At 41.2% G+C, this 23280-nt stretch overlaps 1 protein-coding gene across 1 annotated transcript in view; it reads right to left on the bottom strand.

The window, feature by feature from the left end:
* LOC126243161 (lachesin-like) overlaps positions 1–23280 on the bottom strand; it is a 1186501-nt gene that overhangs the window by 778221 nt on the left and 385000 nt on the right. The window contains exon 2 of the mRNA XM_049948146.1: positions 12739–12810. Within this exon, the coding sequence (XP_049804103.1) occupies positions 12739–12810 (72 nt within the window). The remainder of the gene's footprint in view (positions 1–12738; positions 12811–23280) is intronic.

The raw sequence follows: 23280 nt of genomic DNA, 5'->3' as shown, positions 1-23280 counted from the left end.
GAAATGAACTATATGACATATAGTGACGACTTTGTGGAAGCAGAGTTATGGCACCTTAAACTGTTTTGTAAATATTTACGGTATCACTCTGTATACGTTAAGGCTTTGATGGCAAAAAAAGAGGAAAAAAGACAAGAAAGAGAAAGATCCGTTGGACGAGCCTTTTGATATGAACGATACAACAATTACCACTGCACATAATTTAATGACTGTAACTGGACAGTGTTATAGTACATTTATCATGCTTTGTGATGAATCCAATTTAAAAATGGAACTCGACCGCAGGCAGCCACAAACACTCCAGTCTACGCCGAACTAGCAGAAATACCAGCAGCCCGGCATCCAGGAAAAGCAGACGTGACCAGCACTTCGGGCAATCACGAGTGACCGCGACGGCTTCCACAGAACTATCGAAAATGAATCGGTTTGGTCGATGTTGGATGAGAGGCTAATCTGACCAAAGTGCTCTCATGCGGGAGCTTTGTTCATCAGGTAACAACAAAAAAGAAGTTGTTACATAGTAGTCGATGCTGCTAGATAACCCACGTTTAAATTCAGTTAGTCGTTGCGAAGTAACAAGATGACTGTCGGCCTAGTTGCCTTTCATCCCATCATTACCTGTCCTCACGCCGTGTTGTTAATTTGCTGAGCATTGCTAACAGCAGTAATAATCAGTAAATATTTTTGATGATGCAACCGAGTAACGACAAGAATTAAGGCAACTAATTTCAATTTATTTATTGCACTGCTTTGCACAAAGCAAATCAATCTTTAAATAACGCACATATCCTTATGCAATAAAGACATGCACGTAACAACAACAATGTAAATGAATAACACATGCAAAGAAATTAGGTAGATCGATACTTTTCTGATTACTGCTTTAGGACCAAAAGGGGGTATTCAGCGTATACAAAGAAAGGCAGCACAAGTGGTCGCAGGTCTTTTTGACACACGAGAGAAAGTTAGAGGAATGCTGAAATGTCTGAACTAGAAAAGCACTTTAAGATAGACATCTTTCTCGGCAAAGTCGACTTACAAAGTTTGAAGATCTATTTTGAAATAAGTAATATAGGAAGAGATGACCGGCTCCCGTGTATCGCACCCACAGGACCTACAGAAGCAAGATTACGCTAATTACAGCACGTACACACACACATTTAAGTAGTCATTCTTCCCAAGTTCTGTACTCAAATAGAACGGAGGAGACTGAGAAAGTCTTACAACGGAAAGTACCCTCTACCATGCACTTCACAGTGGTTTGCACAGTATGGACGTAGATTTCGATGCAGATTTTCCTCTATGACTAATATTCTCATATCTTGACACAATGTTTTTGGTTACTACAGGATGTGTGTTGGTTGACAACGTCCGTAGATATTTTGTTATAATACCCGAATGGATATTAAGATTTACACCAACTTTGCTAAAAAAAAAAACATGCGGGCTGATATCAATACGATAAGAAATCAGGTAGTGAAAGGAACTCCAGATGCTTGTAACTCTTACTTGTGCGTAGTTCTAAAGAGCAGTGCAGTAATCTTATATACGTTACTGGCTTCACCAGGCCCAGTTATTTCAGAAAAATAATCAGCTGGGTATCGTATTTAAGCAGCTGACTTGTTAGGTACTTTTGCGTGATCAGATATTGGCATACTCTGTAATAGAAGAGATTCAAGGTAGGTCGGAGTATTAGCGAAGGAGCGAAGTAATTTGTTGCACATTACTAGCGCCACAACTTCGCTACACTTCGCGTCGCTAAACAGTCGGCATCGTCTTATAACTGGTACGCTTCTTTCTCTAATACATACCTACTGGACTTATTCATTCCACCATTTCTTAGCAATACACTGCGTTGTTTGGGTATTCTCCCAGAATATTTCAGGCTTCCATTTAGCCTACCTGAAACCAGTAACACTTTTTCGTTGGAATTCACATTTGACGACGCGTTACGACTACATATTTTATTAATCTGCCACATTTGGCAATAAAAAAAATGCACCAAAATAACCACAGGGATATTTCTTAGTGTTTTATCACATTATTTTGCATCTGAAATGAGTTGCAGTACACTAAATACAATCATCAAACGATTATTCTTCCATCTTTAGAGCAGTATGGTTGCCGAATATTCTGAACGTTGAATCGATTATTTAATTATATTGAGAATACCTGCGCTGCTGCCAGGTTTCCTTGTATCGCAGAAGTTCTAATGAAAACTGATCGGGAGGAATTACGAACACTAATTGGATTGCAGTCTTCAGTAATTCCACGAACCAGCTCCAGACTTCGCAAGATTCTCCTGGTGCTTCATAACCAGTCAATACCATATTTAGGCAACCTGAGAAGGCGGAAGAACTCCTGATCTGATGCAAGTACTGTAATCAGTAAATAGCACAGTCTAACTCATCGACAATATTGCCCTCAATAAAAGGGACAACTTCTGTTATCCACTTGATAGGTTTCCTTTCTATAACCCGTCTCTCAGGTCTGCCCATTGGACGGGCCACATCGTGTGTGCGCTAGAGGGGCAGATTTTCATTATTTATCCGCTGTCCCAGGACTGTGGTACACGCTCGACAGACCAGAAGCTACAGACGTCGGACTTCAGGACTTGCGATTGTGTCTCACCGAAAGTATACTGACAACAGTATGAAGAAAACTGTGGTAGTCGCCGGTGATTCGTACGCCTTGGGGTGCACTCATATATTTATTGAAACAAAAATGGCGCAAAATTCTTTTTATTGGCACTCACCATAGTGCAGGTGCATACAATTCGTCTTCCACCTTGCCACTTCTATCAGAAATTTTTTCTGAAGCTACATCTCAAATTTTGTTACTTAATTTTTGTTACATATTGGTCCACAATTTGAAGATTGTCTTGAAACGTATCAGCCACCTCTTCCTACGCGCTAGTTTTTTTTTTTTTTTTTTTTTTTTTTTTACACTCTTGTTCGTTTGTGTTCATTGGTTAACTACCTGAAAGAGGACTTTCGCGGCAAAACCGTGTGAAAGTTCTCTCGACGTGGTCGTGGGGCCATTGTTTCCCCATACTCGATGCAGTTAAATCTTTCCATCACGTGAAAACCACAAGAAAACCTATGGATCTTCTGAGAGTGACCCTTCGCGGAAATCCGCTAGTGCTACGACAGCTGGGGAGGTGACACAGCTGACTAGAAGAGTTGCGGGTAACGACGCGCGACTTATCCAGAATCCGTCGCAAACATCCGTGGTCCGTCGCTGAACTCAACTCTAGAGCCCCTCAAACAAAGCCACGCTACTCTTCCTTTTCTTCTCTAATCGTATAAACGTCTCTGTTATCAAATACTTCATAGTATTTTTTTAAAAAAGTCCCTGCATTTGGTTACTTTAATTCAAATTATACAAACTAAGTTTTAGAAATCAGGAAAATATCCCCGAATGAGTGGGAAATATTAAAAAACGATGTAAGTATTCGTAAGCTATATTCTTGTAACGTTTTGCTTGAGAGGTTGAAACTGGCAGTCACATGATGTTGTTCGCGTGTTTATTGCCGTAGAAGGAGGTGATACAGAGTTTCCTGCCGTTATTAAATATTTTCATTTGAAGGATTGGGCAGGTGTGCACATGGTAATCGCATTGGACGAAACTACCGCATTCGTGACAAAAACTAAAAACACCTACAGCCGACCTTATGATTTTATTTTGTTTTGACGCTACCAGTTTCGACGCTTCATTGCGTCATCTTCAGACTGTTTTCATGCGGTACAGGTTGATACGATCCCCATGCATAGCCCATCAGTTGCCAGCATTACTGGATTCGCAGATAGTGTGTCAGCACTCCATCCATCAACTGTCAACGACGTCCTGCTAAAAGGATGGACATACAGAAACTACCGCAGGTTGTTCGTCGGCGTTGTGAACATCACACAAGTAACACTGAAAAAGTTTCTGAATGACAATGATGGATCATAGAGAAAAGTACACCAGATCAATTATACTTGGACATGTCCTCTAACTGGTTACACTACAACCTAGCTGAAAAACAGGAAAACTAAAAGTGGAGTACATACTGGGTATCACGGATTCTTACTTTAGGTCAAAAACTAATGCAAAAGAAGATTTCAGCGCAAGACACTGGCAGTCTTTAAGTGTTATCATTAGATTGTTTTATACATAGATACGTGACCATGTATAAAAGCTGGATCCATACTCTACGAATCCAAGTAAGTAATAATCAAAACAGCGAACGCAGAGTTATTGGATTACTCTTGAAGAAGCAAAGTCCGTTTTGTCGACTGTGTGATTTCTACATGATCGATGTAGCCATTGAAAGAATTGTAACTTAACCTTAATCTACTTAATTAATTTTATAATCTGAAATGGAGTTGACCGGAAACTTCCAAAACGTGCCCACAACAAGGAAGTGCTCTTTCATAAGGCCAACGTCCCGGCCCACTTGTCAGCGGGACCATTGACCAAAGACCATTCACCGGGATTCGAATTTGCTCCTCACCCTCTTCATACTTTTCGAGCGATTGATTCATATTCTCTACCTTGGAAAATTGATTTGAACAGAATATATTTTCATCACTCGAGGAAATAGTAAACTCCATAATCGGTAATTTTGTATACTTTGAAAGTTGCCTGTAAAATTTATCAGTTTCCATTTTCTCATGTTTCCTGCGTCTGCTAACTCGTGAGCAGTTTTGCTGTAGTAATCTGTGTCCACTGACCGGTATCTGTAGTGTAGACAGTCCATCCTCATTTGTCATAGGTAGTCTCTATGACGCTCTTTAATGATTGGTATGGCTCAGTTAATAGGAAAACAACGCTGTTACTGCTGAGTGCTATGGATGGTGTATGAAGAGGAAACAAAGGTTCTCATCTACTCTGTTCTGAGGCGTGGCTGGTCTGACGCATGTAGAGAGACGGGGATTATCTGGCTGTGGCAGCTTGGGTTTGTATGTGAAAGCTTACAATGAGAATTGAATCCTGCATTCTCTTGCCATAAGCTACTGATAGTAAGACAACACATTGCGATGGGCAGTTTGGCGTGCTATGTTGATGCAAAGTAATCATATCTGTGCTGAGCCATTATGGGTGATGCTTTCTAAATTACATCTGCTGTGGGGCAGCCGGATTCGATAGTGTGCGTCACATATAGTTTTCGCTAATTTATGCCTTTGAATTGTGGGCGAACAACATAAATCCGTTATTTATTCATCTATTACTAGTATTTTAGTTGTTTTCACAAGCGGGGTCTCTCTTATACATTGTACAGACGCCAAGTGGTTCTTGTAATTCTGATAATGTTCTTCCAAGTAATATGAGCTATTTTTTAATTGAAACAATTATTGATACATAGTTTTTCGGGAATTACTCACGCTCTTTCTCATCATCAAATTGAGAGCATTTGTATAACGATTCTTATAACAAGCGATGTAGTCATGGGCTTATACATTACACGATAGTGCAGCTCCTATTACGATAATTTGCCTTCAGTAACAGTATTTATTCAGTGAGGATTGTTTTGCGCAGACTGCACTCATTCATTCTGCGTAAGATTAGTAGCAGTATTTTTCGTACGATTCTTTCAGGGTCCAGAAGGCAAGTCTTCGTCGAGGCCTTGTGAGCGGCGACTGATTTACCAAGTTCCACTCAGTGCTATTCCGTTATTCAGAACTTTCAGTCTCTTTCTCAGCCAAGCATATTCAGTGGACATGCTTCGTCCACAAGTTGGAGCATTCTAAACATTTCGTAAGTCAAGCTACCGTCTCGTTGAAAAGTGTGTTTAAATCTTCTCTGAAGCCCATTGATTAACCGTTGCGCACAGTAAGCGGTAGCTGTGTTAACTTATCCGTGAAATGAAGTCACATCACGTTAAAGTGATACACTCATGCGTCGATATTAACAGGTGTAAAGGACATACTAATCAGGGAAATTTTATGTAGTCATTATTATACGCACTCAGGGTTTAAACAAAACACACGTCGCTTACAACCTTCATCAAAATTAAACTTTCTTTTGGAGTGAAAAACTGAAAATGAAGATTCCTGGATCAAGTGAACAGCCGACAAATGAGAGTATGTCGTGAAATAAACATTTCTTCTTTTGCAAATAATACACTACTGGCCATTAAAATTGCTACGCCAAGAAGAAATGCAGATGATAAACGGGTATTCATTGGACAAATATAGTATACTATAACTGACATGTGATTACATTTTCACGCAATTTGGGGGCATAGATCCTGAGAAATCAGTACCCAGAACAACCACCTCAGGCCGTAATAACGGCCTTCATACGCCTGGGCATTGAGTCAAACGGAGCTTGGATGGCGTGTACAGGTACAGCGGCCCATGCAGCTTCAACACGATACCGCAGTTCATCAACAGTAGTGACTGGCGTATTGTGACGAGCCAGTTGCTCGGCCACCATTGACCAGACGTTTTCAATTGGTGAGAGATCTGGAGGATGTGCTGGCCAGGGCAGCAATCGAACATTTTCTGTATCCAGGAAGGCCCGTACAGGACCTGCAACATGCGGTCGTGCATTATCCTGCTGAAATGTAGGGTTTCGCAGGGATCGAATGAAGGATAGAGCCACGGGTTGTAAGACATCTGAAATGTAACGTCCACTGTTCCAAGTGCCGTCAATGCGAACAAGAGGTGACCGAGACGTGTAACCAATCGCACCCCATACCATCACGCCGGGTGATACGCCAGTATGGTGATGACGAATACACGCTTCCAATGTGCGTTTACCGCGATGTCGCCAAACACGGATGCGACCATCATGATGCTGTAAACAGAACCTGGATTCATCCGAAAAAATGACGTTTTGCCACTCGTGCACACAGGTTCGTCGTTGAGTACACCATCGCAGGCGCTCCTGTCTGTGATGCAGCGTCAAGGGTAACCGCAGCCATAGTCTCCGAGTTGATAGTCCATGCTGCTGCAAACGTCGTCGAACTGTTCGTGCAGATGGTTGTTGTCTTGCAAACGTCCCCATCTGTTGACTCAGGGATCCGTTGCAGCCATGCGGATAAGATGCCTGTCATCTCGACTGCTAGTGATACGAGGCCGTTGGGATCCAGCACGGCGTTCCGTATTATCCTCCTGAACCCACCGATTCCATATTCTGCTAACAGTCATTGGATCTCGACCAAAGCGAGCAGCAATGACGAGATACGATAAACCGCAATCACGATAGGCTACAATCCGACCTTTATCGAAGTCGGAAACGTGATGGTACGAATTTCTCCTCCTTACACGAGGCATCACAACAACGTTTCACCAGGCAACGCCGGTCAACTGCTGTTTGTGTTTGAGAAATCGGTTGGAAACTTTCCTCATGTCAGTACGTTTTAGGTGTCGCCACCGGCGCCAGCCTTGTGTGAATGCTCTGAAAAGCTAATCATTTGCAAAACACAGCATCTTCTTCCTGTCGATTAAATTTCGCGTCTGTAGCGCGTCATCTTCGTGGTGTAGCAATTTTAAAGGGCCAGTAGTATAGTACTTTATTATAAGCTGTAACTATGCACATAAATAATAGTTGTATTCTATTTTTCCTGGGAGACAGGAGAATTGATACAGTGAAAGGTCGAAATTTATCTTGGTATTTAGACGTCGTACTACAGAGGAGCTTTTATTACAGATTGTAAAAAATCTCCATGGCGCCTTAGGCGCCATGGAGATATATAGCAACGAAGCGCTGATTGTACTGGAGTGTCAGAGGAAATCGGCCGATGAAGAAATAGTCTCGGAATTCGTGTGAAGTGATTTAAGGAATCTATCAAAAATATCAATCAGCGTGGCCGGACTGCCAATGTAGCACTGACCCTCTAAAAGTTTTAGTCATTTTTATCATCGGATCAAATCACTTGGCTATAAATGGCGAGACGATTAAAATAGCTACTTCCACTAGAAAATAATGGAAGTACATATTTTTCTATTATACGTAACGTCAAATTTTGCTATCTAGTCATAAACTGAGAGAACAATTTCATCTATACTGGAGCAATGACAAATGTAGAAGCTTATCCAGTATTTACACGTGTTCCTGAAAACTGAAATGTGATTAAATCATCTACAATACAAGTTTTCATTACTTTGGTGGAAAAAACAATATCAAAAGTTTACTCATTATCGTAAATTCCGAGACGCTTCTCGCGTTAACGTGGCGTTTTCCGCAACACTCAAGGAAAAAGCAAGTCCTTTGAGTTTATAACAACATTCATCTGCAGCTGTCTCTTCAAAACTTCTTTCTCCACTCTTATGCAGAGAACAAAAGACAAAAATATTTGGTTGGAGACACTTCGAATGCAGTTCAGTGCGTACCGATACGACAGCAAGCGCAAATATTTACTTCTGGAAACCTGCGCAGCCGTGAGCTTCATCTTGCTGGAAACAAGGAACAAACGGCAGAAGTTTCGGTACCCTCTCTCCTGAATATTGCGTGACTCGCAGTCTACTATTGTGAATTTGTACTTCTCTGTATATTTTCCTACTCAAAACTACGAGAATACAGTATTATTCTAACTTTGCCAGTGCACGCAAGACAGATGCATGTTGACTACAGAGAAGGGCGTGAGCTATGTCGCTCAAAGCTCAACACTTCAGCTTTATCGCATACAGAGAAAAAAAATAGAACTTTGAATATAATAACAGTTCCTGCGTGATTACATCCAAACAGATCTTTTGAGAAGTTCCTATAATTTGTAAATGTAGTTTTAATTGCATGTAATTGGTAAGTCACCGCAGATGTTTGTTCATTGTAGACATGGTTTTCCTTTTTTCCCGTTACACTGTCACTCACTGTCTCAGAATGCTTCCATCAATCGATGAATTTCGGAAATAGAGATACTCTCCTAAATGAGAAAACTGCCGATACACAGGCTGTGCAGTCACCCTGCTCACAAGGGAGCAATTTCGTAGTTACACTTAGCACCTAGGATAACTAGCAACAGTTATGAAAAATCAGGATTCAGGGATTCAGGGTACTGATGAGAAACGTTTCTGTAGAACAGAAATAGAGTTAGCTGTTCCGCCAGTGAGCGTAACAACGCGGCAGTCCACCTAGCTCTCGCCACAAGTGGAATTTCGACAGGCTATTTAATATTTCGTGAATTTGACAATATACAATGATGCAGTTCACACACCGACCTCTTTTCCTTAAATAATAAAAATCTTTATACCAATGTCCCAGTGCATGAGACGCTCATCATTGTGGAAGAAACTTTATGTCAAAAAAGATCTATCAGATGAACAGATTACCGATTTTATGAATCTCATTAATGTCGTTGTCAAGTACAACTACTTTGAATTCAACGGACAACTGTACCAGAAATCTGATGGGCAACCCTTTAGCCGGCATCCTCGCCGACATCTTTATCAATTCCTGGAAAAAAAAAACTGTTTAACCGTTTGTCAGCCGCCTCACTAGATATCCTTTCTTACACAAGATACGTCCATGATATTCTAGTCATCTACAACGGACCCGCCGATAGCATTGATCATGTATTTAAACTTTTTAACGATCTCCATGAAAAAATTTCTTTCACTATTGAACTCGAAAACGAAAACCACCAATTACATTATTTAGACTTGACGCTTACAATAGAAGACAATAACATCACTTTCAATATTTTTAGAAAAGAAACGTATACTGACCATATCGTGCCTGCTTCATCTTTTCATCCACAGTCTCAAAAAATGGCCTTTTTTCACTCTGCCATCCACCGAGCCACCTCTATACCACTTTCAACAGAAAAGTTTAATGAGGAGATTAATTTACTTAAAACCATAGCAGTCAATAACGAATATACGTCTAACATAGTGGACGATATCCTCAAAAAGAAAACTGCAAGAACTACTACGCTCAACACCTCACGCGCTGAAGTTAACCCAAAAAACCCATTTCCTATCAGATTCAGCGCATGCTTGGCAACAAATACAACTGCAATGTTGCCTTCTCTAGTAAAAACAATCTGGAGAGAAACTTCATTCATAATTTGAAATCCATTCGCTCCCCTACAGAAAGTTCTGGCGTTTATAAGATCATCTGTGACACCTGCTCCTCCTATTATATAGGGCAAACTAGACGTGCTTTCACCATCAGATATAAAGAACATCTTTTGAGAAAGAACGGCACCAGTCCCCTACATTCATCCTTTGCCGATCATCTCTTAATTACGGGACACGTGCCTAAAGCCATTGGCGATAGCAATATTATGCATACTGAAAGGAAGGGGCGTAGGTTAGATGATTTAGAGGAATTGGAGATTTTCAAACATCTATCTCGTCATGATGGCCTCATTCTCAACGAACAGCTGCAGCTGCGAAATAAAATCTTTTTCAACTGCATAAAGGCGTTTCTTGATCTTTGATTCAGATTTCCTCATGCAGTTTACCGAAATGTTATTTTCCTGTTACGTCTTTGCTGTTTTCTTGTATGTCATAACTGACGTTTCTTTACGTTACAAAATGTATCTCTGTTTAAAGCAGATAAATATGTAACTTCATCTTATTATTATTAGTGCTTGCGTTATGCCTGAATCAGCTTCATTACAATTTCATGTGCCTAATTTTGAATGTACAGTAGCCTAGTTGTTTCTGCGGCTACTAGATGGCGCTCGTAGCAACACCATGTTTACTTGCCCACACTTTCTAACGTGGGCACCTCAGTTTTGTTGCAACTCGTGTTCACTCAGGTACGAGCAGCCCTTAGCGGCTCGCCATCTTACCTTATTTACAACTTTTCATGACGTCGCCTTTCCGGCTTAGATGTTTTTAGAATGTGACTTGTAAGTACTGCATCCCTTTCCAGTCAGTACACACTTTAGTTTATTAATGTCTTACGTTTTAGAACAATTAGTTTAATTCTGAAGACGACACTCATAGTAGCGTCGAAACCTGGCCAGTTTTGACTTAATATTTGTGACCGAGGGCTTATTTGCTCTAATATAGGAGTTATCGTGTTTGGACGCACCCATGATCATTACGTAAAAGTCCGATTTGTAGCTGATGTATCAGAGCGGACTCTCCAATGTGTCTACAAGCAGTGTTGTACCTCTCGCGGCCACGTAACACAGTGTACTATAAGTGGTCGTAAAACGGTCATAATCGACAGGTACCGGAGATGACCGCCACGTCTAATCAGTGAGAGTTTCACCACCGACAGGTATTGTTGCTGTCACTAAATGCAGACTACCTCCACCAGTTCCTAGCGAATACTGTGCAGGAAGCTGCATTTGAAGTCGGGTACCTCGCAAAAGGTATCATTTCACAGCAGCACATAAGGCTGCACGTCTTACATGGGCCAAGCGACACAGAAACTAGCCAGTAGCTGCCTGGGAGCATTTAGTGTGGTCTGACGAAAGCGAAGTTGCCTCTTTTCAAATTATACGAATTATGAGTGCATCGACGTCCAGCGAGCCTTTAAGCTGGAGTATATGGAGGATCTATTACGCAAGAAATGGATCTGTAACGCTTTTGTGGTGTTTTTCGTAGTAGATATTTATTTGCTCATTCGGCATTTACAAACTCATTCATCTTATAATGCATTAAATAATTTATACTGGCAGCTTTATATTGAGTTACGAAATTCTGTACATGTGTTCTTATAATACTATAGAGTATTACAAATATTCTTTAGCCACTCTATGGGTGAGCCGTAGAATCTGTGTACGTCCTTCAGATTACCCTCATATCCATTCGATTTCCCCGCACTCACATTCAGGGCAGTCCGAAAGGACTCATGTGTTCTTTAGCTGTTTACACCTCCAACACTCGTCCTGACACGGTTGAAAGTTATCCACAGTTTTCTCGGGAGGTTCAATCCATCGATCTTCTTGCTTTGATCGTCCACCAAGATTTCGGTTCTTATGTCCACTTTGAGCACATAGTACTTTTCAAGCTGTCTTCCAGGTGAAGCCTTGCAGTTCTTCGCCAGTTTCTCATAAAGGTGACCTGGATTTAGATATATTCATAGGTGCTACATCTTAATGTATAAGGAGTGCTGGGTTATCTAGGATTTTTCTGTATGATCTTGTGGCTAATTGTGATCGCCTAATTTCAGGGGGCCATACGTTTGCTACTTCGGGAAGCCAGCACATGGGGTGGTCCCGAGTATTTCAGAGATTATCCGCATTATCTCCCGGTCCATACGAAGGCAAACGGAGCAAACAGGTGATTCTAACATGAAGAGACTGAATGTATGTCATTTCTTAGTATGACTTGGGCCCACTCATTAAGGATACCGGTAACTTGAACCAGCATGTTGATTTCAACATTTTCGGTGACATTGGCGCTACTTCTAAATATTCATGATGAGTATACTGTGGACACTCTCGTCTTACAGTATGACAACAACCATGTTCACTGCTTGTGTGGCTCCCCCCCCCCCCCCCCCCCCACACTTCGACTCACCCGATCTTAATCTTATAGAAAACGATTGGGACTGTTTGGGACAGCAGGTGACACGTACCAATTAGTATACCAGAAATTTGATAGCTCTACGGGATACAATAGCTAGTGACTGGCTTCACCTAAAAATATTGTTCACACTCATCCTCGCGAAACTGAGGCCTTTATCAAGGCAGTAGGAGGTTTTACGCCGTATTGGCGTAATTTCTCAGAGGTGCTAGCCAAGTAGATGGATAATAACTGTAAACCGCCGACGAACTGAAGAATATTTTGCAAGTTTTAGATCATTGAGGCTACACTGTTACTGCTTTGGCTGATGTGCGACACTCACCGAACTGTAGCTCTGCGAGCGCGCGCGGCACCCCGACTTCGCTGACGAAAGCCGGCAGGCGCGGCCGACGACCTGCAACACAACGAGGCTCAGTCAGGCTCCTGCTGCAAACACTGCGGCAGGCGGAGGTTACCGGCCACAGTTACAGGCATTTCTGGAAACGAGGGCATTAATCACTCACCCCATTAAGCTCAGTGTGTGTTAGACAGCTGTAACCAGTACTACGTACACTCTTTGACATAAAACTTGACCGGCGGCCGGCCGCTTCAGGGGCTAAGTCCGCGCCGATCGCGACATGGGACAAAAAAACTGGCCAACTCGCTAATTCTCTAAGTCCGGTTATCTGCACAATCTGGCAACACTGTAGACTGCGGCACTTCCTGGAGGAAAACTTGTCCCATGATAGAGAAACTCTAGGCTGATTACGCCTGTGGTCTAGCGGTAGCGTGCGTTGTTTCTGTTCATAATGTCAGTGGATCGAGCGCAGCTGGCGTAAAATATTTTTATAGCCTCTTCTGTCTGAATGCTGAAGACGTGAATGTAATGGTAGCGCAGATTCAATCTATTTCGCTTTGTGACACACCGATATCAAAATTTTATCCAGTAACAATTTTGCGGCAGATTTCCTGCAGACTGTCCTCCTCTGGACGCCGTATGCGGCAAAGCTCCGGGATCCATTTGCTGGCTACTGGCAGCGGCCGCGGCGACAGCAGCGGCGCTGCACTCCCCCGTTCTTTATCGAAAGCGCCTGCTACCGCTCATCGCTTTTGACGATTTAAAACGCTTTATTATTAAATGTTGGTCCACAGAAAATTTCTACAATTTCCATTCACGCTCAAAAGCAACGGAGACAGACGCCCTGATTAGTAGGCGGGTATTATATTACATTAATCGGCAAGAGCTGAGTATGGCCCGAAATTACTTTTATAGACTGGGACGAAATTAAACCACCTCACTACATTCGATGAATTTATAAATGCTTCATACCTCGTTTCTTTTCCTTTCAAACTCAATTATTTGTGCAACTTTTGGTCAATGTTTGGATGTTTTCGTCAAGCCAGAGTGAGCGTCTGTGGTGTAAAGTGTATTACAGTTCTTGTTTCATTCCTTATGGTAAGTCTATGCGATAAACTGTGTGAATACCTTGCAATGCATGCTCTGTAGCAGTGCAGGAACACTGCACATTTGGAGTTCCATGTATGGGTTCATGAAGTATTTATTGTTGATCGGAAGTGATAGTTAGGGTCATCAGATTTAAACCAGAAAAATTTGTCGTTTTGAAGGTTTCAGAGAACGGAAAGGAATTGCTAACGCCGGTGTTAGAAAACGTCTACAGTTAAATGCTATTGCAAAAATTTAGAAGAAGGGAACTATATTAATGAACATGTGCACTTCATAAACAACCTTCTGACATGTTAGACCTATATGACGAACAAAGCTCAAATTTATATCGTTGACAGTCGGTTTGAATCTTTTCAGGGTCTATTTTACAGTGAAGCACCATGGAATTTGCAAAGCAGAAATCCATGATATTAATTTACTAAGTCGAAATCGGACGAAGATTGATGTTTAAAGGCATTCTTCAGATTTCGCATAAGAAATTTTTACTAGCAGTTTGCAACTCCATTAATTAAAATGGAAAATAAAAGGTTGTAGTCAGCGGCTTCTACCGTGATTCGAACTGCTATGTCTTATAGTACAAGCACTGCAACGCACAAGGGAACCTCTGAGCTAACGACACACTGGCGGCCAGAGGCGGAATATAGTCACTGCCATGTTGCCTGAGCCTCAAAACGCAACCTTAAACACACGAACAGAGGACGTGGAGATTACTGTTTTAACGTCCCGTCGACAACGATGTCATTAGAGACGGAGCACAAGCTCGGATTAGGGAAGGATGGGGAAGGAAATCGGCCGTGCCCTTCCTAAGGAACCATCCCGGCATTTGCCTGAAGCGATCTAGGGAAATCATTGAAAACCTAAATCAGGATGGCCGGGCGCGGGATTGCACCGTCGTCCTCCCGAATGCACACACAAACAGGTGTTACTTATGTGAAGAACGCCGTTCTTGGAGTCCAGAAATTAAATATATTTTCTAATTGTGTCATCTTGCAGTGGATTATATCGTACGAGTCTTCGATGTGGAAAACGAATGTCAAGTGAATTTAGAGAGGTAACGCCGACCTACACCCGGAAGTAAATGCACTATCAGAGTGTTGACAAATACTTGCTACGACGCTGCCATTTCTAGGCTCTCTGACGAGGCAGCTCTTCAGCGAAATGCTTGCCGTGATTCTCCGATACGGTTCTTCAGAGTGGAGACGCGCGCGCACGTTTGGTTTTTATGTAGCGTTCTCCCCTGATGGTTTCTGACGTCGCCTTGTGGGCTATGTATACATATGAGACATTCAATTATCATTAATCCAGAATGATACAAGTTTCAGCTTCCGGCGTGGAAGAAGGCTGTTGACGCCGACATTATATCATTTCAACGTAGGGAAAGCAAAACGGATCATTCAATGTTTCTCATTCAACATAAAGCATGTGGATAATTTTCCATAACGTTCATAATCATCTAAAAATACAAACGAAGTAAAAATACACCGTAAGCTTATTCGAATTGAATATAACGCTTTGCACCTCGATGTCGAATTTGTCCACTTGCAATCTTTTGCAGCATACACATAGAATGTCATGATTACCACGAGAATGAAGAAATATGTTGGTAAGGATGGAAGCAAGAAGAGACGCAGTCAACAAATATTCTATTCCTCATGGCATTCATTTCATTTGACACGTAAGAAGAGGTAAAGCGGGAATTTACTTTCGTTAACACGAAAGATATGCCGCACATATTGATAACGAGGAAGTCTGCGTCTTCATACGTTTCCTCCTTGAAATCTGTATGCTCTATTATATACTAAGTAGCCCGATCATTGTTTCAGTAATGTTACCCTCTTGTTTGACCCCGTAACGATGAACAGATTCCAAATGCATGTCTCCTTTCCTGGGTTGTTTTTTGTGTTTTATTGCTTGGAATTCCTGAAGCAGACCACTGTGCCTTCCCCCCTCGTGGGTTAGGTCTCAAAACTAAACCGCTTTGTATCCAATGGCATAATTTATTCAGACAGCATCAGCATAAGACTATCAAACAAAGCCTTCTATTTACAGTTGCAGCACTCTAACCAGCACTGACCAAAGTGTAATCCACGGTCATGGTCCTAAATTAACAGCTGTCTGCTACTGTGGCAAAGTCCGTACTACACTTTCGATTCCGCAGCACCATTTTATCTGGTAACACTGTGTAGTTGCACAGTTGTGCTACCAGGTCTGTCCTCACACTGTCAACTTTATGTATCTCACTTCTCCTGTAGCGTAGATCACGAGGAGCCGAAGTAAATGAGTGTATTCTCCATGACGTAACATTCAGTATTCCCTTCTTTCATAGCCACTCTTCATGTGCATCGACACCAAATAGGAATGCGAAAACTCTTGCGAGTGAGAGAATGACAATAACAATCGTAACAAGAACAAGCAAATAATGAATGATGTTTATTCCAACGCAGAACGAGAATGGCTTTAAATATAAAAATCTGTATCTATATCTATATCCATATCTATTGATCTTTGAGTTGGCACAATGCAAATATATTCTTAGCATTTAGTTACTGAATTTAGTTCTGGATGTTTGCAGAGAAAAGGAAAAGTCGGTACTTCTCGCTAGTGTAATATAATGTGAACCAGCAACTACCCTTTCCTTAGTACACGACTCAAGCAGGTCCTCAAGTAGGTAGCAAGGCACTGCTGCATTCTGTTCCCTGACGTTGCTCTGATGACGGTTAATGCAGATAGTTCCGATTATGAAATACAAAACGTATTGCAGGTTAGTTCCTAGGATAGTAACATTAAATTTGCGTTGTAGACGGCACATGAACGTGACGACTATCCATATTACTCATCAATATAAAAAGACAATATTTTGGGAATTTAGCAGGATTACTCGAATTCTGAAATTGGGTGACTGACTGCACAGGTGCTAAACGTCGTCAAGAGTATACGATGTCCTAATCGCATTAGGAATATGAAGATCTTCTTCGACAGCTCGCAACTTTCACATTGCTATCTCCACCCTAGTCCAGACAGCCCTCGGTGGAGTTGCACTACGTTGCCGATGTTATGGAAGGCCTTCAAACCGACAACAGACCACATATTGAAAAATACAAGCGAATTCTCTTGCAGCGTAAGCTTATTGTAACTAATCTAAAAATTATTGGAGAGGAACATTGTCCTATTCAAAAAAAGTAAAATGTTACACACTGTTGACGTCAAACGGACATTATCTATGTCCTGTCTTGTGTCCTACTCATCTATAATATCAAGTGTACTATGAAAATGATTATATATAATGGATGATAGGGTAATGCATTGATACCAGATGGTGGGGGCCGGCCGGTGTGGCCGTTCGGTTCTAGGCGCTTCAGTCTGGAACCGCGTGACCGCTACGGTCGCAGGTTCGAATCCTGCCTCGGGCATGGATGTGAGTGATGTCCTTAGGTTAGTTAGGTTTAAGTAGTTCTAAGTTCTTGGGGGACTGATGACCTTAGAAGTTAAGTCCCATAGTGCTCAGAGCCATTTGAACCATTTGAACTATTTAACACAAAATGACATTAAAAATTAAAGTTATTCACGAGCAGCTAGTTGAGAATATGTATGATCATTAAATGACACGACGAAATGAAATAATATGACGAAGAGTTCAGCGCTCACTGGGAATAGAGCCCCACACAAATCGTTGTTGACTCCACACAAAGAGACGTCAGCTACCGAATTTTTCTCCACCAGCTTATAACTAGTATAAGAAAGGTTACTGGTGATAGAGTTTCTACATGTCGCCACTCCAGACTTTATTGTGGTTCAACCTACCGTCTACTTGGTAAAGAAGGAATATCATCTTTAATGTGAATTTTCAGACCACGCAGCCATTATATCTCCTTCACTTGGTGTAGCCAGTAGAGAATGGAATCTGTCTCTCCCTATCTAAAATCATTGACGGAAGTGGGAATCGAACCCAGGCCATAGGTATAACAACCTACCATCCGTCTAACAGACCACGAAATCCTCTTCTCTGCGAGTCATTTTTCTATCGTAACGCAGTTGCACCACACTGGATGAGAATTCTGACACACAGGCTCCCTGTAGTAATTTGCAGCATGTTCAGTAAATTCATTTACTTGGTTGACCGAATCACCATGAACTAGCTGCCTCGGCTACCCAGTGCATACATTCGACTATTTTGTAATCACAGAAATAAAATCACGTAACTGCCACCTACACACAACTGCCAACAGTGTAGGATGCAGAAGTTTAAATAGGAAGTGTTCCTTTCCACTTGAGCTATTCTATTGCGCTATCTGTTACTAGAAAACGTCGTTCAGTCCAAAAGAAAAGCTGTAACTGTTTGTCTCTCAGAAGTCAAGACCTGGCCATATGCATAATCTCACAGTGCTGTGGAATCCAAAAGTTCTGGAGGAATAGTTGCCGCGCTCTGGAGCTGCTGTAGCTACGTGTCAGCTTGTAGCATAGATAAGATGTCGCGAGTTCGAATACATTCAGTGCTACATTTTTTAAAACGCAATTCTGCTCTCTGCTGAAGGTATCAATCTAATGGAACTTTGAACATAATTCCCTTCACTTTTCAACCCAAAGTAGTCGCATTTGGAAAAAGGGCTAACTACTGTGACATTTTGTACTATTCAGGTTTAATAGACAGCAGGCAGCAGATGCATCTCGAAGATGTGCAGGGAGAGCGCATCGTGCCATAATATGTCAGAAAAGTATTTTCTACATTAGCCGTCGTGTGGTAGTGATATTTTATTCTTCTTCAAACTTTGTTTGACAGCTTTAACTCAGAACAAGTTTTCTACATGCATGTAATCAATAAACTGCATGTGCATTGTCAGACTGTCATAGGTAACATCAGAGAATTCGCATATATCGTTGATGATTAATTTCTCTCTCATGTTTACTATTGTTTTAACAACACTAAAGGAAACCTTACGAAAATTGTGCACTGTATTATAAGAAATGAAATAAAACTACCCATGATAACCTTACGACGAAATTATCTGTACACAAGCATGCCTCTATCGACACGAATTAGTAAAATACTACTCACTTAGATTTTGATTGGGTCTGTGTTTAATTGGTATGCGGTGTCATACTCAAGAGGTATGCAAATGTGGCATTTCATAAATATAGTTACGTATTCCTAGAAACCCAAAATTCGCTTCTCAGCAGCGGAAAGAGGCCTTACCTGTTGTGCAGCATTGTAAGTTTTTCAACATTGCACTATGAGCTGAAAGCATTTTCTTGCGATTTCCTTATTGATGTTTGATCTGACTGCTTGTAGCTCTTTCACAGAAGGGATAAAAACGTTACAGTCAGTCAGACTGGAACCGTAACAGACGCTTTTTCACAGGTCAGCACGTTACCACAGAGCTGGCGAGGAGGTATGGGTCTTAGCTTCCTATTACGAGGGCAATAGTAACTAGAACTCGTAAACCGCTATTTGAAGGTCGAGATTAGTTGCGGTTTCCACCTGCAACGACTTTCCTGGGCTGAAAACCGTAAATTTTCAATCTTTTGTTACCCTTCAAGCGATAATAACTCAGATTATGCAATGGAAATGACAGGTAAAATCAAGTGAACTTTGAGGCTTAATTCCGTGCACACCAGGAAGTAACTCGTCGATCACAGAGTTGCCAAACATACGTTGCCTTGTTGCCAAATCTCAGTTACAGTACCAGCAGGAAGAAGACGAACCGATGTGATCCTACAGCGGTCTGGGAAGTGACCATAGCTGGTATCACCAAGTCGCGGCTGCTACGGCCTGGAATACGTAATGCGTCTGATTCGCTTTCTGTAACTAGGTTTAGGGACTGGAGCGTAGTTAGTAATAATACTCAGAACTGACTGCAAACTGAGTATCATAAATCAGTAACTCTCATTGTTGTTTTTATATTTCTTTCGTAAGTGTACTCAAAACTAAGAAAGTCATTCACAGGCGTTTTCGTGCCTCGCCGATAGTCTAGCACAACACACAAATAAAAATAAAAAGAATGTGTGTGTGTGTGTGTGTGTTTGTGTGTGTGTGTGTGTGTGTGTGTGTGTGTGTGTGTGTGTGTGTGTGTGTGTGTGTGTGTGTGTGTGTGTGTGAGAGAGAGAGAGAGAGAGAGAGAGAGAGAGAGAGGTAAATAAAAAGCAATGAGAGAGAGTGTAAAAATTGTTGTAAAGAAATTGAATCATGGTATTTAAAGAAATCTTTCATTAAAATGACACGTTCCACATCATTACGAAATGTATTCATCATCTATGGAACAAGAGTTAATCTAATGTAATCTAATCTAATCTAATCACATCATATTGATGATTAGCCATGAAGAGTCATGAATTACCGAAATTTTGGCCAATACCAGTAACCAAATCTAAACTTGAAAATAAAAGACGACAATTTTTGTAATAAACCGTGACTCCTATCAAGACCCTTTCGTCCCTGTTATCTAACCACGAAAGATGTCTGATATACCTCCATTCTGAAGTAACAAAGTGTGCATGCATTCAAAGAGGAAGTGCATGATGTGAAGTTCTGTGACGGAGATACGAACCCAACACGTAATCCGATTGTTAACTAAGAAAAATCAAATGTTACGTATCGGTTTTTCTTATGAGCCGCTAGGTGTCTGAATCTAAAATAAGGATACAAACTTTTGTGCCTAAGCGACAATCGAACTGCACACCTACCGTGCATCCACGAATATAGCTTAAGTATCAGTTGCTTACTCATGAACAGTAAGATGTGTGCGTGTTTGACCAGAAATAACGACACCTGTTGCGATTGTTGGAAACACATGAACAGACATTGAAATTGCGCGTTAATTTTCACTAGCAGGTGGGTGTGCACTTGATAAAGCTAGAAATGAAATTATGAATATTTTTGTACTGGATCAGGTTTCAGACCCACATACTTACCTTTGGAGGAGACCTAGAGAAGATTGCAGTCTTGGGAAAAGGAACGAAATGACTGAACTATACTGTTCCGAGAGATTCAGATCCTCGAAAGAGGAGATACGAATTCGAATCACAGTCCAGCACCAAATTTTTAAACGTCTCTAGTTCAATCAAGTACAAGTAAAATAAGAGCCCTGTCCCTTTAAATGGCTATCGGTTCATCAAATAAAATAAAATTTTCTAATGTAAGTAAGCTTACTGGCGACTGTATTTCTGTTTACCATGACTTCCGCTGTGTCATTTCCCAACGTAAACCGGCTCTGCCCAGTTGGTAATGAAGGAACGTGATGTTTAATGCGGATTCTGGATTATAACGTCTTTCTCTTGAGGTTACCAGAGGTAAAATAAATCTGTTTGTGCCTCTTAAAAGTAAATGCCTGAACCCACGCATTGCACCTGTGATAGCTCGTTCCACCATACCATTGTGGCCACATTACCCAGCCCCAAGAGTGTGCTGTAACGGATGATGTGCTTAGCTTACAAAATTAGTCACGGTGGAAAAGATGCGAGTCTATTAAATTGTCAAGTTGAAGCAAGCTTCTGGCGCAGAGATTATGCTATTCTCATGTCAGCAGGATGTAAAGACTCTTCTAGGCATCATAGGTTGGATGTGAAGCCATTTTGATTTTTCACAAATTCAGCAAATTTCTTAGTTCGAGAAAATCCACTGTGAAGTGTGAAGTTGCCGGATAATTCGATTATTACTGTTATTATTACCATCATTTTATTCATACCGCTGCTGTAACACAAGTGCTTGAACATCATTTAATGCCTTTTGGTCACTATAGATGTAGTTTCCCAAGAACAGGTTCTTTCCCTGTCTACGGAATCCTTTTCATGTTAATATCAAACACCAGCAATTACTCGTAGATTACTTTAAAACTAAAGTAATTGACGAAGACGTTACTTGGTAACAAAAACGCACTGCCTTTCTTCATTTACTTTCGCCTAGAAATGGCTATCGAGTACTGACAAACCAAAAGGCAAGAGATCTTACTGCCTTCCGATATACGTTGCTGTTAGTTCTTCCACATGATTTGGTCGACATGACCTGTTTCACGTTGTGTATGGCAGACAGTGTTTTAGAAAATCTATTGTTTCCCTTTGAAATAAACAGAAGTATTTTCATTCTAAGCTGTCCAAGTACAAAATTTTCGCAATATTAGTTCAAATTTAATATTCGCTTCTATAATGTAGGAAAGTATTTCACAGTCGCAAAACTCGCATCCGAAACGTTGACCTTACACTTAGTCGCTAACCATAAATTCTAGCTCAGAGTGACACCAGTTTAAATAACCTAATGTAGCGAAGACTGTTTGCCAGTGCTCTTTCTCACCGGAAAATGCGCAATTCACTCATTTGGCTCCATAAGTACACTGTAACAGTAATTTCTGTGTGAAATTTGTCAGTAAGCTGTTGCCTTCCAACCGGCAAAATACGGCAGAGTACGGCCGGTAAACAATTCACAAACCACGATTTAGTGCCAATAAGACGATTTCTTTAAACATTGTCGAAGCTGAGGGAATTTAGTTTCTGCTTAAATCGTCTTAAGCAGCAACGTTCACAGATATCTCAAATAGGCAAAAGCTGAATATCCAGGTACGAAGGTTGTAAAACAAACTTCCCACAGTTTGTGTCAGGTTGATCTTTTCGTCTGATAACACTGCTTAAGTATTTTGTTTAAGAGGTATCACAAGTAGTATCCCTGTAGCTGTGGGAATCATTGGTTGAAAACGAGTTTAACACCAATGGGTACAGTGCTGCTAAATTTTCACAATTATTATCAACCTAAGTCTGAGTTCATCCACAAACTGAGGCGTATTTATAATATTGGAGCTAGACTGTGTATCCTTGTCTTTCTTGAGTGGTCATTGGAAGGCGTTTACACACACGTATACAATACTATGAATACTTCGAACGCTATGGTTAACGTTGCTCTCATAAACTACTTTTTTTTTAAATTCTTCTGGGTCTTCAGCGTGCAATATGTGTTGTAGATACAGTCTCAGACCAAAAAATTGACCGCCGAGTCGTTCACGTAAGGTGGACAATACAGTCGTGCTCCTCTCATAATTCTATGTCTGGCAATATGCTCGATCTAGCAACATGTAGACTGCGGCACTTCCCAGAGGAAGTCTTGACTCCAGTCTTAGTACATTACTCTTGACTATGACCGTAGTCTTGAGGTAAAACGCGAGACCAGCTAATATGATATTGTAGATTCGCTTGAATTACACTCATAGCTTCAGCACCGAGATGAAAGGGGCGATAAAAATTTTGTCGATATGTGCTTTCGGTCGCCAGACGTCATATTAGCTGGTCTCGCGTTTTACCTGAAGACTACGGTCGTGTTCCAGCAGCGGTATGAATAAAATAATGGTAATAATAACAGTAATAATCGAATTATCCGGCAACTTCACACTTCACAGTGGATTTTCTCGAACTAAGAAATTTGCTGAATTTGTGAAAAATCAA

This window comes from Schistocerca nitens, chromosome 1, assembly GCF_023898315.1.
Source record: "Schistocerca nitens isolate TAMUIC-IGC-003100 chromosome 1, iqSchNite1.1, whole genome shotgun sequence".
Classification (NCBI taxonomy): domain Eukaryota; kingdom Metazoa; phylum Arthropoda; class Insecta; order Orthoptera; family Acrididae; genus Schistocerca; species Schistocerca nitens.
The sequence above is the reverse complement of the archived record's forward strand: the minus strand, read 5'-3'. Positions and strand labels throughout refer to the sequence as shown.